This window comes from Corticium candelabrum, chromosome 4, assembly GCF_963422355.1.
Source record: "Corticium candelabrum chromosome 4, ooCorCand1.1, whole genome shotgun sequence".
Taxonomy (NCBI): Eukaryota; Metazoa; Porifera; class Homoscleromorpha; order Homosclerophorida; family Plakinidae; genus Corticium; species Corticium candelabrum.
The window spans coordinates 8,127,259-8,143,468 of NC_085088.1; the positions used below are offsets into that span (position 1 = coordinate 8,127,259).

The 16,210-nt window shown below is 40.0% G+C and overlaps 1 protein-coding gene across 1 annotated transcript in view; it reads right to left on the minus strand.

Moving 5' to 3' along the window:
* The window catches only part of LOC134178329 (intraflagellar transport protein 74 homolog), a 33,860-nt gene that overhangs the window by 12,602 nt on the left and 5,048 nt on the right, over positions 1-16,210 (minus strand). The window contains exons 4-13 of the mRNA XM_062645192.1: positions 13,239-13,281; positions 12,604-12,684; positions 12,497-12,545; positions 12,280-12,378; positions 10,955-11,015; positions 10,834-10,893; positions 10,716-10,777; positions 8,953-9,031; positions 8,205-8,264; positions 8,042-8,138 (exon numbers count right to left, since the gene is read on the minus strand). Coding sequence (XP_062501176.1) covers positions 8,042-8,138; positions 8,205-8,264; positions 8,953-9,031; positions 10,716-10,777; positions 10,834-10,893; positions 10,955-11,015; positions 12,280-12,378; positions 12,497-12,545; positions 12,604-12,684; positions 13,239-13,281 — 691 coding nt within the window. The remainder of the gene's footprint in view (positions 1-8,041; positions 8,139-8,204; positions 8,265-8,952; positions 9,032-10,715; positions 10,778-10,833; positions 10,894-10,954; positions 11,016-12,279; positions 12,379-12,496; positions 12,546-12,603; positions 12,685-13,238; positions 13,282-16,210) is intronic.

The following is a 16,210-nucleotide window of genomic DNA, read 5'->3' on the forward strand; positions in this document are numbered from 1 at the left end:
TGTACATGCATGTCAGCTAAGTGCACGTGAATCATGTAGGCATAGCAGAGAACTATCCAGTCTTTCTTTGTAGGCAAGGTTGTCGAAGATAAGAACACCTGAGGAAACGTGGCAAACATAAAATCAACAGTGGGCGTGGCAGTAAGAAAACGCCCACTTAAAGGAGTATCTGGCTCCTTTTATGATTTCTGAGAAAACACTGAAACACTATACTCTTGTAATGTTACTCAACCCCAGGAGCAAAAATTTCAAAAGTAAAATCAACACAGTGTAGTACACTGAAACATTTCATTCAGGCAACATAATACAACTGCTAAAGTAACTACTATAACCCCTGCAGTTCATGCGCATCAAGGATTAATAATACAATAATTATTACTGCTATATTATACACATAAAGTTGTCATTATTAGTATTGCTGCTACTGCTGTTGCTGTTACCTCTGCCTAGAACGTTACATTTTAATTGGTGTTTGTTTGTTTGTTTGTTTACTCCTTAGTTTAAATAGCATGATTACCTAAAACCATGTAAATAAATATTGATGAAATTTGGCAGGACAATAGAACTTGAAAAGAAACACTTGGTTAGCTTAAAGATAAATTCAAATCCTGGTCCTCTCTCAAGGACTTAGCTCTACTTGAAACTTTTTAACATCTCAGAAAGTAAGATGACCCCAGATTTTGCTCCTGCAACACTCTTTACCATATCTATGCAAACTGAACAAATTGTCTTTAGTTGAGAAATTTCTTGGATATAATAGCACGCTTGGCAACAATGCACTTACACCAAGGCCAATAACGAGTATCTATAGTACTAATGGCATTATGGGAAAGCTGAGTTGCCTTGGAGAAAGTTTGCATTCTCCGACTGCTGTGTAGTTGTTTGTCCCTATTGTTATGCATCGGTGTGCATGCACAATAAAAGCATACCATGGTATGGTATTTTGTCTGCTTCATGTGTATGTCATACTGAGCATTGAATGCCCTGTTGATTGTGCAGTGAGGATCAGCACCCAGGTGCTTTCATTCTTATATTCAAAAATTTCAATTACAATCAAGTGCGATCTGTATATGCATGGATTTCAGCCCCTGAATCAGAGCGTTTTGAGAAAGGTCAACCTCCTACCAAAAGTTGACCATACCCTTGGCCTGTTTTGCTGGAGCTACAGGTTTTAGAGAACTGGACGAGAACTATAGGCAGGGTTTAAAATTCCCGATCGCCTCCTCACCATTGGCGACTACCACCTGTGATTTGGCGAGTGAACATGGACAATTTGGTCGCCTAAGATTCAACGCGGCATTGCACATGATTGTCTTTAGTCTGGCCGACTGTGTAAAACCGCAGAACCTCCCATTTGTACTAATAACAACAGAAAAGATACCAGGGCAGCTAGAGTTCTGATGTTTGCACAACGTAACAGGATTTTAGCGGTGTCTCTAGGAAACAGACCGATTGCAAACGGGAATTTGCAATGTGCATGATGGCGCGTCGATTCGTCACACCAAGCGACACATCTGTTTTACTGTACAGGCTGTAAGACTACCAGTTCCTGTTTACTCTCTCAGAACATCTGGAAGCAATTGGAAACCTTAGCTGAGTCAGTGGGTTGGGCTAATTACATCACTATGCCAAACGTTAGAGTATTACGTGACGAGGATATGATTACATGCAAAAGCCTCATAGAATTTTATGGCCAGGTCATTGTAAACAGAGATTGAGTAGCCTCGGCCTCCCAGACCCGTGTAGCGCCGATTCAAAATCGTCCACATCGACGCTACACAGGTCTGGGAGGCCAAGGCTAGAGATTGAAAGGGTTTTTAGGTAGCTGCTTTGTTACATCAATCTAAAGCACATTTAATTCTTCAAATGCCAGTAAGGACAAGAGAAAAACCGCACCTACAAATCCAGGATGTCTACTTTTAGAAATGTAATGTCCACACACAGAAATAGAAAAGTAGGCGTTGTTGTAAAAAAGTAGGCGTGGTTGTAAATAAAGTAGGCGTGTCTTTACATTCAATTGCTCTGGCAACCACCAATTTGGGAGAATTTCAAACCCTGTGTGGGTTGGCAGATCCCACTAGCTGAGGAATCCAGACAGCTCACTACATTTATTATGCCCTTCGAGCGATTCGCCTTCAACAAGCTCCTCTTTCGGTATATCTAGTGTGCCAGAGTTGTTTCAGTGCCTTATAAATGGTATTTTATCCGACCAAGAAGGAGATAATTATAATTATTAGCCACGACATGGATGATGTCCTGTTTTTGAATGCACACAAGAGGAACACAATTCCCTGCTCCCGAGGCACTGTCCTGCAAAAGCTGAAGTCCGGATTGACTCTAAACCGCACAAAGTGCGAGTTCAACAAACAATGCCTAATGTTCTTGAGACACATAATCGATGCACAGGGCATGATCCAAGATCAGCACAAAACAGTGAAAACACCTCTGCTTATGGGCTAGGGGATGTACTTCTGCAGCAACATCAACTGAGAGAGTTGCAACCCGTTGCTTATGCTTCCCGGTCCATGACCGAGACAGAACCGCGATATTCGCAAATTGAAAAAGAGGCTATGACCCTCGTATGGGCGTGCGAGAAGTTTCAGGTAAATATTATTGGAAAGTCAATTTAGCTAGAGACCAACCATAAGCTGTTGGTCCCGCTACTTAGTGCAACAAGCCTTGATCAACTCCCACCGAGAATCATGCAATTTCGACTACGCCTAACACGGTTCGACTATACAATATTCCATCTGCCAGGAAAGCTTCTATACAGTGGCTGCCCTTTCACGCAAACCTGTGATCCCTGCAGGAGAGACGAACAAAAAAGAAAAACATATAACGAAGAAGTTTGCTGACCCTGTGATCTCGTACCTTCCAACACACAAAGACCGTCTGAGAGCATACTGGAAGGCTCAACAGGACAATCCACTGTGCTTTCAAGTAAAGAGATACGTCATGCAAGGATGGCTCACTAGGGACAAAATTGAGGGAGAGATCGCTCTATACTGAGCAGAATATGGAGAGCTCAGCATCCACAACGACTTACTACTGCATGGCAGCCGCATTGTGGTTCCAAAGAGAATGCAGAAAGAGACATTGCAGAAAATCCATCAAAGTCATCAAGGCATCCAAAAGTGCCGTCAAAGAGTCTTCTCTTCAGTATGGTGGTCAGGGGTATCGCGACAAGTTGAAGACTTCGTCAAGGCATGCCCTGACTGTCTCCAGTGCACTCCTGCTACCACCGAGCCTCTTCTGCCGACCTCTCTGTAACCACCCTTGGGAACAAATTGCAGCTGACCTGTTAAAGGTAAAAGGAGTTTCCTCCCTTCTACTAGTAGTCTATTACTCAAGATATGTGGAAGTCCCGAAATTAGTGACTACTACTTCAGAAAATATTGTAACAATCCTGAAGCCATCTTATCCCAAGCATGTTGTGAGCAACAACGAACCACAATTTGACTCAAAGGAGATGAAGCACTTTTCTGCAGCCTATGGCTTTGACCATGTAACCAGCAGCCTACATTATCTGCGGGCCAATGGAGAAACAGACAGAGGCGTGAGAACAGTCAAAAGTCTGTTGGAGCATGCTCCCGATCCACACATGGCTCTAATGAGCTACCTGGCTACCCCAATGCTCTGGTGCAGCCTTAGGCCCCCCAAAAATCCTGATTGGACGGCATCTACGGACGGACGTGCCTCAGGTAAAAAAGCTGCTCATGCCTGATTGGCCGCATGTAAAAGATTTTAAAATGCTAAACAACAAAAACAAAGAAGAGCAGAAACGTTACTACTACAAACGTCACCGAGCCAGACCACTAGTGGAGCTAGAGGTCCACATGGCAACTAACCTTCTTAGGCTACTCTATCTTCTTTTATCACCTGACAAAAAAGTCCCCGTTTTTGGCATTTACTTTTTTTGCACGCTGTTAAGGGTAGTGGTGCATATGCGCAATCCTGCATGTACTCGAAGCACACAATTTTCAATCATAACTAGAGACATTTTTCCTACATCATGTAATTGTTATTTAAATTTGTGAGCGTATTAGCTATAGTTGCATCATCTAATGCAGCAACATTTCAATGGGCACCCCTTATACGAAGTGACACCCATCCTTCCCCGAGATGAATCCTGCGAACAGGCCTGCATTATGACAATGAACTCTAGGCCACATCCCACTATATCATCACCATATGGGTCAAGCAGATGACTACACACACATCTGACACTATTGGAAGGAAATGGAGAAAAGAGTATTCCCAACCAGTATCTAATGGCTATGACAAACTGTGAAACCGACACTACAGTATTGATTACTTAGACCGGCCTCTATCGGCTCCCAGGAGCCAACTGTTGACAGAGTATCTGTTAAAGAAGTAGCCAAATGGTAGCCTAACCTTGATCATATCATAATGGGTGACATAACGAGGCAGTCTGGAACCAGTCTCGCCGCACTGAGGATTGAATGTGCAATGACAAAGGTGCAATGAGGCTGGTAATGAGTCTAATAGGATCACTGTACCTATGAAACAAGTTCAAGCAACTCCTCTTGTAGTCATTTCATAAAGGCGTTGCAATGGCATTCATTGAATGCATTTTTCATGTCCAGCTTTGAAAATACACAGATCTTCTCGATGAGCATTGTTCAACATACAACCTTATGGCATTGACACACGCATCCAATCCTCCTTTGACACCAACACCAACTTGATTGTAATGTAGAACTGCAGGAAGTCTGATGTTACTGCAGAACAGCATAAATGACTTGCTAACTAGCGTACAACATCATCTACAGAAATAGGGCAACTACACCAGATCTTTTCCATAGAGCTGTTAATGGTGTACCACAAAGCCAACGAGAGATATCTAATCAAGATGACCAACAAGTAATCAAAATGACCAGAAAGTAATAGACACATCAACCTGATCAAGTTCTCCAAACAAGACAGTGCCTCTGAAACATTACAGCCTCTGCGGAAACACAGGACTTGAACATCTGGGAAATGCTTCTAATGTAGTGATAACATCTTGAGAGACCACAACCAGAAAATCACTTAGTAATTCTGAACAGGTAGGTAGGTAGGGTGAAGGTTGTCTAAAACATCTAGACTATTGTGTGATGCACATCCATTGAAACAAAGTGCTTGTAAGGCACACTAAATTGACCTTCTGATGCCAACTGTATGATCTTTGAGCATTTGCAAGAGGCTTATTTGATTTTTGCTCATTGCTATTATAATACAAATTGACATTAGCTCTCACCTCTTGCCATCTATATAATAATATGCTTGTGTATGCATGCATGCACGTCCATCCGTCCGTGTGTCACGGAAGTTGTGTCATTCTCCCAAGCATCACGAAGACAGCATCCCAGAACATGCATGAGTCCTGCCATTAGCTATGCTCACCTCTCAGGACTACACAGTAAAGCACCGTACAAGATGAAACATTGGGGGGAATTTATTTTGGCAGTTTGCTAAGAAATTGACAGAAAAAGAATATTGGTGGATTCTATTTTGATGGCTGGACATCACTGTTTGATAATTGACGTAAGTACGATAGTTCTCCACCCACTAGTTCAGTGACCGCATCGTGGAGAAGTTTGCGATTGACAGCTACATTTATGGCCGTCATATTTCCCTGACTTACTAATTTCCAACTACTGCAGTGATAAAGAACTGCTGTGTTAGTGCAAAGAACAGGACCCGCATTACTCCTCCAGCTTCATCGATAGCTTCGGCCTCATTCCCATGTTTAACCTCCCTGCAGAGCAAGATATAAGCACAAGAGACAGCAAGTAGGGGTTACCATCTTGTGGCCTCATCCACATGACGTACCACCACATCTCCATTAGATATCTGATCCATGTGGGTGATGACGTCAACATATCCCGGTGGCCAAATCAATGGCAGATTTTATATTGGTGCTCACTGAAAAATCAGCCAAACCAGCAAAATAAATCAATTCTGCTTGCTGAATGAGCAACCAGCGACCGTATGTAAAGACACAGACACAGAGAGAGAGACAGCATTGAAGAAGAGCCAGACTAGGTAACGCAACCAGTGTCCGTCCTTCACAAAATTTGCATCATTCTCCATTTAACATGCATATTCTAGAACAACACTATAATATATGTACAGCTGTATATTATGCAGAGCAACCGTGGAAGTTTCCATGCATCTCAGCTAGTATGTGTATATTTGTTATGCGCAAGATGTAGATATGGACAAACCGTAGATATCTAGTTTTTCCGGGTAATTTGAGAGTTACGGTTAGGATTAGGGTTAGGGTTAGGTATGCATGGTTTGTATAGCCAATCCATGGTTTGTACAGGCAATCCATGAATTACACCGGGCAATCCCTGGATTGTCCAAATCTGCACTTTGTGCACAACATATGTAAACCATATTTCTATACCAATAAAAGACTGATCTGTCTGTCTGTCTATCTGTGTGTAACTGTCTGTCTGCCTGTAACATCAATCGCACCAAAACTGCTGGGCGAATCTCCACAAAAATATGCATGAAGACCGAATTCCACACCACAATGCAAATGGGGCTTTTCTGATTCTGGTGAGAGCGTCTGGCAACACTCGTCCGGTTTTTCAATGACGCCATGTCTACATTCTGACATCCGGGAATAAAAAGATTGTGTAAAGCTGCATCTAATATTTCCGAGGCAACACTGGGTCCCTCCAATAGTGTATTGTATATTTTCATACCCAACCACCTACAGCTAAAGACAATTAAGGAAACGGCACCGTATAAACTTAAAACATCTGCTACTTTAAATCGCATGGTAGACGAAATCATTCTTGAATTGTAAACTCAAAGTTTCACCAATAACTGTTGCATTAAATTCTGAAATACCCACCAGAAAGGTATAGCTAATACTGCACAAATTTAAGTCTTGAAGCTGCCTAGTGACCACAATCCTAGAGCCTGAATTGCCAAGGGGTAGAAGTCACCACCTGCTGATTCCACATTTTTTACAAAGTGACAATTGTCTTCCTGGAAATGTTTACGAAAGGACTGTCCAGATTATGCGCATACTCGAAGACATGCCTTTTAGTGTACTAGATCGACAGGAACAAGAGGCTTTGAGTCAAGAAATAGAGAGCCGGGTGTTCCGCTAAGCAAATTGTACCACTACTCTAGATAGTGTTAGATCACGTAGTTTACGTTTACGATTGTTGCCTAGGTGCGATGGACGTGTGAAGATTGAACCACAGTCAATGTGGAACCATTCTTTTACAGCTTCTGCGTAGAAACTTTGTCATGGCCCTTGCAGTTCTGCTTCCACTTGTGCGCCATTGCGGAATACGATATTTCCACCGTTCTGTCCTGAATGCACTCTCAAGTGCACAAACAAACACTGTTGTGAACACTTACTTTCTGGACAGCATTTCCACACGTTTCCATGTGCAAAATCTTTTAAATAAGCTATCTACCATGATCGCTACCATGATCGCTGTTTGGGCCCGACCCAAACTTACATGTTTTTCGAGTCCAAAAATTCTGTGCGGTAAGAATGTACAGTTTGTGGTAGCGTATCACATCCTTCCAGTGTTGTCGTGCTCAGTTTCTCTGATTTCGAGAGTTTGATTTTGTGTATACATTTTTCAATCCGGTATCCAAAGCACCAGTTCGCAAAGCATCTGGATAGTGTTCCTTAAGACTGCAAATATAGCAGTGCTTGTTGCTTGCTATCTAGCACTCCTGGACAAGTGCTGTTACTAATTAAAACATTTGGAAAACAAAACAATTCTGATTTCAAGTAAAGAACAATGTCAAGAGTTGCAAAAAGCTTGTTTAGAAATCAACCTGACCAGTGAAACGTTAGAACAAAGAAAATCACAGACTTAAAGTAACTATTAGAGTGTTATTAAATCCAACATTCACATGCAGTACTGTATAGATCTAAAATTTCTTGACAACAGCAATGTTGATGTAGTGTGTGATGTGAAGTCATTCAATAAGTAAGCTCTTACCATATCTCAATAAATGTACAGTTTAGAGATAATCTAAAGTCAGTAACACTTGCCTGCTTCTTGTTTCACTTGTGACATGGATAGTTCTTCGTCCATAGCTCTTGTACGAGCAATCAAATCATCAAGTTCATGTTGTCGGGCTTCCAGTTCCTTTCATTAAATTAACATAACATAAAAATTCATCTATTATTGTGAGCTCCACATACTGTTCTCTACCTGATTCAATTTGTCATTAATATCTTTCAATTCAGAATAGTGTTGTTGATCTTCAGGATCCTAAACAACGACAAGAGTTTACATCTACCCATGTTTACACCACAAAGAAAAAACATATTATGTGTATGTGTATGCTGATGCAAGGCTACTGTACACAACCAGTTTAAAATAAAGCATAGTACACTGTAGTTCACTAAATGATCTTGGCTATAATGACTTTGATCCCCAAATTAGCACTTCAGAAACTGATGGATATTTTCAAGCAAAACAACCATAAATTTCTAATTGAAAGTAGTGCTATAGTATCCATCCCCTATGCTCGGTACAAAAGAAGCATAGTCACAAGCAAAACCATGAACAAATCATAACCTCTTAGGTAAAATTTAATCAGAATGGCACTACAACCAATATACTCATTCTAGGATAACAATGTTTGAAGATCGACAACCTGTGCAAACAACTGGCAGAACAATTAACTCTAACTAAATTGCACAGTTTGTGTCATTTAGATTGTCTTTTTTAAATCACCCTTGATAGATAATGTAATAGTACAAAGCCAAGAAGACTTCCACACATTTCCAGCAAGAACAATAAAGGCAGATATTCACATAACTATTCCATCACGTTAATTAACCAAACAGAGTATACCACTATAAATTTACAATAACTGTGATGCCAATTAAGTCTACAGCAACTCCCTATAATAATTCTATTATAGCTATGCCTGTTATAACAGTGTTACACTTACCATTTCATTGACTAAATTGTCAGCAGCAGCTCTCTCTTTTTCTATGTCTGACTCCAGTTTCTGTAACTGACGTTCTTTTCTACATATCATTGAGACCAATGAGATATAAATACAGCTCACGCAGTACTAAAACAGTTCGTGCAGTACTATAATCTGCTCCATATTTAGTTTAAAATCACCAAAGAGGTAGCGTTGATATGTATATAGGGTTGAGTTTGTGTTCAGTCTTCTGTAAGAGCGGGTATCGGTATCAACCGTTTCTGCTACAAAGCTGATTTCTATACCAAACCGCTGCGCTTGTAATGGAGCAAGTCCACGACTACTAAACTTGTCATTGCAGTGTGTGCAAGGGCCCCTTTCAAGGGACCAACCCTGTGCAAAATTTCTCAATAATGCAAACACTACACCTTCCAGTTCAATCAAACACATGCCCACACCGGTCATGTGTAGACTGTATGTGTCATCGCCTTCCACAACGCTTCCAGCGGTCAAAGACTTTATGCTGATTGAAATCGCTCTTCTACTGTACTGCTAATGTTTCTCTCTAAATTTCTGATTGCATTTGCACTAAATCCAACCTACACATTTCCTGTTCCAAGCGCTACATGGGGAGTGTGTCACTGTCTAGCCTCACTGTCCACCTCACCAATTACTGTATATGCTCGCGTATACCGTTACCGCTGTGCATATCTATGATCATGCAGAAAAAGGATGCAAACAAGTATAAAAAGATTTTGAAAAACCAGAAAGATGTAGGGTTGCCTTACGAAAAAGAATAGAAACAAGACCATGTAAGAATGTACTGTGACATCTTTTGTATAAGACTGACTGAGCAATACATCATCCATACATTACACCATTTTCTAAGTAGGGACACTATAATGTGTTTTATACCTTACTAATTAGAAAATGGTGCAATGTAAGGATGATATATTGCTCTGTCAGACTGTATACGAAAGATGTCACAGCACACCCTTACATGGTCTTGTTTCTATTTTTTCGTACGGCAACCCTACATCTTTCTCATTTTCAAAATGTTTTATAATATTAAGAATGAGAGTCAACCCGTCAAAGAGAACCCAATGCCCAGTATTGTGATCAACTTCAAATTGAATCACTTCTACTGTAGGTTGGGCCAAGAGCTATCTCTGGTAAAATTCTCATAAACATCTGTCAATAGTGTTTGGAGTTATAGTGTTAACAAACAAAGAAAGAACCAACTGAAGGCAAAACATAACCTCTGTACCAAAAGTATTGAGCAAGTCTGTGCCATGAATCCAAAACTTGACTACACTACTTACTATAACTAAAAAATGCAAGAGGAAAGCAATAGCATAATGTATATCAGCCATTACCGCAGAGACCCAAACCTGAAAGTGCAGTGCCAAGTCAACCGCACCAATGAATGATGTGTGCTTCTTCCTCTACAACAATTATTTGCTGTGTACACTATCAATGAATGAGTAGCTACAACACCATGAAAAACTTAGGTGAGTAGAAAAAATGCAGTCGCATTGTATTGAATAAATTTTTCAAGTTCACATTTCTTATTATTGCTACAAAAAAAGATGTCCTGTAATCACACAACTTTATTCCATGTATGTAGTTCCTTAAAATTGTAGAATTCTATTCAGAACCATATAAGTTATTTCAAGGTAGATCTATCTTCTTCCCCAATTAGTAGGATGTGTGATAAACTACAGTGCAAACTATACACAATGTCCAAAAATGTGTAGATAATCAAACTGCTTGGGCCAACTTACTCTTGCTTTTCAGTGAAAAGGACATCCAAACCTGATTCTTCTCGATCATTTTGATTTTTCACCTGCAAATACACTGTTAAACGCTCATGCAAATAAGTTGTAATACCCTCAAACATACAGTAGAATACTCGGACACAACCTCCATCACATCAGTATCAGTGCTTGTTTTGTCTAACAACTAACAAATAGAGAAAACTCCATGCTATAAATTACACACAGTTGTTTTACTGCTGAGGTACCGTGTTGTAATCAGCCAACTGGCCTTGTAATTCCTTCAACTCACCAGCAAGACCTTCTGCCCTGAAAGAAAATTGTCAATAACACATACAGTAATTAACAGACTAAAGAACAAACAACAATTAGCAATCAAGTGCAGTTCAATTAATGTAACTTTACGACAAATGTTGGATTTACTCGAGCATCTAAACAGCTTGCACTATAATAAATTAGGCGACTAGGGCAATTCACTCAATCCAATACAAATGTGATGATTAAAGTGTACGTAAACATTCACTTCATACAAACTCAAAGATCAACAACTAGGTAACCTCAAAAACCATACCTTTCGAGTGTGGTCTTGTGCCATATCCACAAAACACCAATCTGACCAGTTTAGGTTTAATTGATTTCATACAAAATGACTAGAGTAATTTGAGCAAAGCAACACAGCAATATTGTCTCAGTATTGGCTTTCAACAAACTTAATTAATCAACTAGCAGTGACAGTCGCAATCAAGCAAAATAACAATGCAGCATTTTCATTGATTACTCTTCTTTCCCTTTCAGGTCTGTCTTTAATTTACCTACATAACACATAGCAATAAGCATTAAAGTAGTATTTAGAAAACCTCTAGTTGAATGAGAATTAAGCATTCTGTATAAAAAGTAAATGTTTTGTTTATATTTGGTAAACTAGCAGCTTTCAATGTGTCATTTTAAACACACACATCTAATCAATTATGTCCTAAAAGTAATACCAAGACTATAGTATAATTCTACAGTCCCCAAAACACCTACGTGTATAGGGTTTTAGTCAGACTTTTGGACCAATTGCACTTATACTGTCATCTTCAAAGTCCAATTTACGATCCACTGCTTGGAGACTCGATAAGGGTTCGTGTTATCTCCTGCGCTCTCCTCTAAAGATCTCACGTTCCATGTTGCCACCAACAGACTCTTCCTTACACAGCTTTTTTGTTGCTTGTTTTTGCCTTTCTAGTTATAATCTCGTGCAATAATATCAAATAATTTCGATTTGCAAGATCAAAATTAAGTTCACTGCCGCAACAATCTGGACTACTCCACATGATACGTAGTAGCAGTTGATCAACTTTTAGCCGTAGGTCCAATAAGTAACCTAAGTTACCAAGGTTCACCACTCAGAGGTAGTTGATCACACACGCACACACACACACACACACACACACACACACACACACACACACACACACACACACACACACACATGCACACGCAACTTACTGAGCATTCATTACTAATTTAAAGTATATAAAATATTCAACTAAATCTGTCTGGCTTAATCATATGTTTGAGGTGCACCAACCTCTTCTCAAAAGTGAGGTATGCAGCATTGTCAGTATTAAATTGCTCCATTTCTCGATTCAGTTTCAATATTTCAGAATTCAGTTCTGAGATCTTTGTTCTGCACAACATATGTCTTGTTTGCGATAAGCATGAACGGTTATTCATACACACACCACACACGCGCGCGCACACACACACACACACACACACACACACACACACACACACACACTCACCTGAGCAGCCCCATGTAGTATGTCTTGTCATGTACAACCCTCTCTGGTCCTAGTCCAAACATAAATGTCATAATGCATAAAATTGGCATTTGTTATATCACACAAACCTCTTGATCCAGTTTTTATGCCTGTAAGTCCTTGTTGCGTTACAGGACGATCACTTACTCTTACTTGAGATCCACTACCACCTGACAGACAAACAAGAATTAATTAGCATTTTCAATTTCACCTCTGTAGTGTGCACTATAGTACGTTCCAGAATTAGAGGCATGGGTGTGTCATAGGCATGTTACTACCCAATATTCCCATGATCATTTTACAAAATGATGTATCAACTACTAAAATCTCCATTTTTCTACATTCTGTTTACACTGAGGTCACTCATACTTCATTGAAAGTTAACAGAACGAGGAATCATCTACAGTGACAGTGACAGTGTCAGCTAGCTAACAAGTTTCGCAAAGCTGTATGATTGCTCATGTGGATATTTTCCCACATTAACTTCCTGCATCGGCTCTGGTGCCCATAGTAGTTCATTACAGCAACCACGTCAGCTAAATAATATTATTGCAGGAAGACGTTTATGCTGATAGCTTTGCAAATACCATAGGCAGAACTGCCAGTGGTGGGCTTTCAAATAGTGTCAATTTCGTGAGCCTACGTGCCAATCTAACCTCAACTGCATCTAATTCTGGAACAGATTATAATATTCAAATAAGTGCAGTAATCAACAGTCTCATACCGACTATGCCTCTTGTTCCTGGACGAGCTGCCAACCCTGGAGGCTAAAAAACATGTCAGTTGTGCTTGAAAGTAAGTGAAACCCCTTATGCATTTATACAAAATATCTAACATTTGCATATCAAAACATTAATTTCTCTGTAACTCAAACATTTTCAAAAGATATCCAAAATCTGTCTAGTAAGACACAAGAAAATGTAAATGGCAACAAAATTGAGTCAAAACCAAATATCTTAATTTACATCCAGTGCAGAAATATGTGAACACCACCTAGTATTTGGTATGTCCTTTTTTCGCTGCAATAATGTCAAGTAGTCACTGTCTGTAGAAAGCAATGAGGCTTTGGCATCTTTCCGTGGGAATTTTAGCCTGTTCCTTGACACAATTACTTTTTTGGGATAACAAGAATGAACAACTTTTTCAAATCACCTCACCCCAAAGCATTTCGATGGGATTGAGGTCAGGACTCTGATTTGCCCACTCCAAATCACTAAACACCCTTTCCCTATCCAAGCTCGCATAGATGTACTCGTATAGATGTACTCGTATGTCTTGGATCAGGTCATTATCTTGCTGTAACTTCCAATTGCAACCAAGGCCAAGATTTTAGACTGCCTGAAGAACATTTTTGTCAAGAATGTCCTGATAGATGGCCGGATTCAGTCTCCCATCAACAATAGAGTTTGCCAGTTCCTGAAGCAGCAAAGCATCCCCAAACCATGATGCTGCCTCCGACATGTTTCATAGTGGAAAGCACGTGTTTTTCTTGGAATGTGACCAAATAGTTTGATTTTTGTCTCATCAGTCCATAAAATTTTCTCCCAGGAACTCAAAGGATCATCAAGATGAGTTGTCGCATATTCCAAACACATTTGGCGATGACCTTTCTTCAGCAGGGGTTTTCTTCGTGCCACCTGTCCGTGAAGCCCGCTTTGTTCAATGTTTTTTTAATAGATGTGCGATGAACATTGACACCAGTAGCTTGCAATGATTCCTGCATCTTGTTTGACGTAACACGAGGATTCTTCGTGACTTCACATAGATGTTTACGTCTGTTCCTTGGAGAAATCTTAGGAAGTCACCCACTGCAATGCAAGGTTGCTGTCGTTTTGAACAAACACCACTTGTAAACGACTTGCCTAACCGTTGACAGATAAATTCCATACATTTTAGAGATCTTCCTATACCTAGTTCTTTCCTCTTCACGGATTTTGCTGAGCTTGACATGCCATCTTCGTTGGCTTAATTAATTAATTACTGACAAAATGCAAGTCGTAATTACAAACTAGACAGTCGTCGAAACCGTAAAAGATTGGTCATTATTCTGAATTCAGAGTTGGTCATATTTTGCGTTCACAATGTATTGGAACGATGCATGCAAAATTATGGCCAAATGAAAGTGGTCATATCTTCGAAGTGGTTCTAGTTCTGGGGTGGTCACCAGGCAAGGTTCTACTGCAATATGTTCTCTCAAGTGTGCATTTTCAACTAAAAATGTCTACGTAATACTTAAAATTTCCATTTCCCTGCTAACCACTAACCATCTAGATCGTCTCCCATGACTTTAGTCACACTTACACCTAGTGGTATATACAGGCACATGCACCAGGGACTAAAGAACACTGTACATGTATGATGATTGCATGCTATGTGTAGAATATCAAGTCTACATAGTCTAGGGGCCAAAGCTGAAAAGCCCTCAAAAACGTCACCAAAGTCGAACCCCTCGTCCGACTTTAATTCTTTGCTTTTAAAACGTTGTTTGACTCATATTAAAGAGAAATACAAAAGTTGCCCTTAAAAATTTTTGTCCCAAGTTAGAGATTTTGAAGACTTTTCAATTGCACCCTTGGGATCCGTACTCCGAGGCCATGTTGTGCAGTACTTGCAGTTCTTGTCTGAGTTCATCACGTACTTGACAGTTGTTCGTGTAGCAAAATTTAATATCTAAATAGTAAGTTCAATTAGAAACGTGACACAACATCAGCCTGATGTAGGAAATCACTAAACCGGTAAGATCCACTACACAGACGTAATAAAAGCGTTTAGAGACCACAAGTACGTCGAAGCTATGTAATGAAAGCATTTACAGACTGGAAGTATATGGTAGCATCATGGAAGTGCATGCACTCAGCATTTAATGAAAAATTATGAGAGTTACAGAATGGAAGTACAGAGTACAGCTATAGCGTCAGATGTAATGAAAGTGCACTCAGCATTTTAGGTTATTAAAATGATGTTTACTTGTCTACTATTGACATTAACAACTTGACGAAATACTTGGAGAAGACACAAGAAGATAAAAAAATGGCCATGGAAACAAACTCTGAAAGTGAGAGAGATGTCTTGTTTTTCTCCTAAATTTTGTAGCTCCTTTGAAGAACAGTCTGTTGATACCGCTGTGCGTGAAGTATACAGAGTGGCAGCCTATTTGCGTCAGGAGATGATGTCAATGCAATCTAAAGTTGCTTTGCCACCAGATCCAACACAACTTGCTGAAGAGAGTTTTCCGATACCAAGTATTTTGCACAACTTTCTAGCCTGGACTTTGCGCGGCGACTCAATTAAATGATACACCAATAACTGCCAAACCTGTTAAAGTTGAATCTGATCTGCATAGGCGAGTTATATCAGTTGCATACAACATGATCTTTACTGCTTCCGAAGAAAGGATCAAATCTCCAAACCACATTGCGTTACCTGTGACTATACATCATTTAACAGGAAGCAACCAAGTCGTCAAATTGCTCAACAGGTTTGGACACGGAGTATCGATACCGCAGCTGCAAGAGATTAAGACTGCAATGACAGAAAAAGTTCTTAGTGAACAGCAGTCTGCAGATGTAACACTTCCATGTGTTTTCCATCCAGGCCGTTTCGCCACCTTCTGTTAGGATAACATTGACTTGTGCGAGGAGACTTTGTCTGAATAAGGAACAACCCATTGCACAAATGGTATTGTCGTGCAAAGGC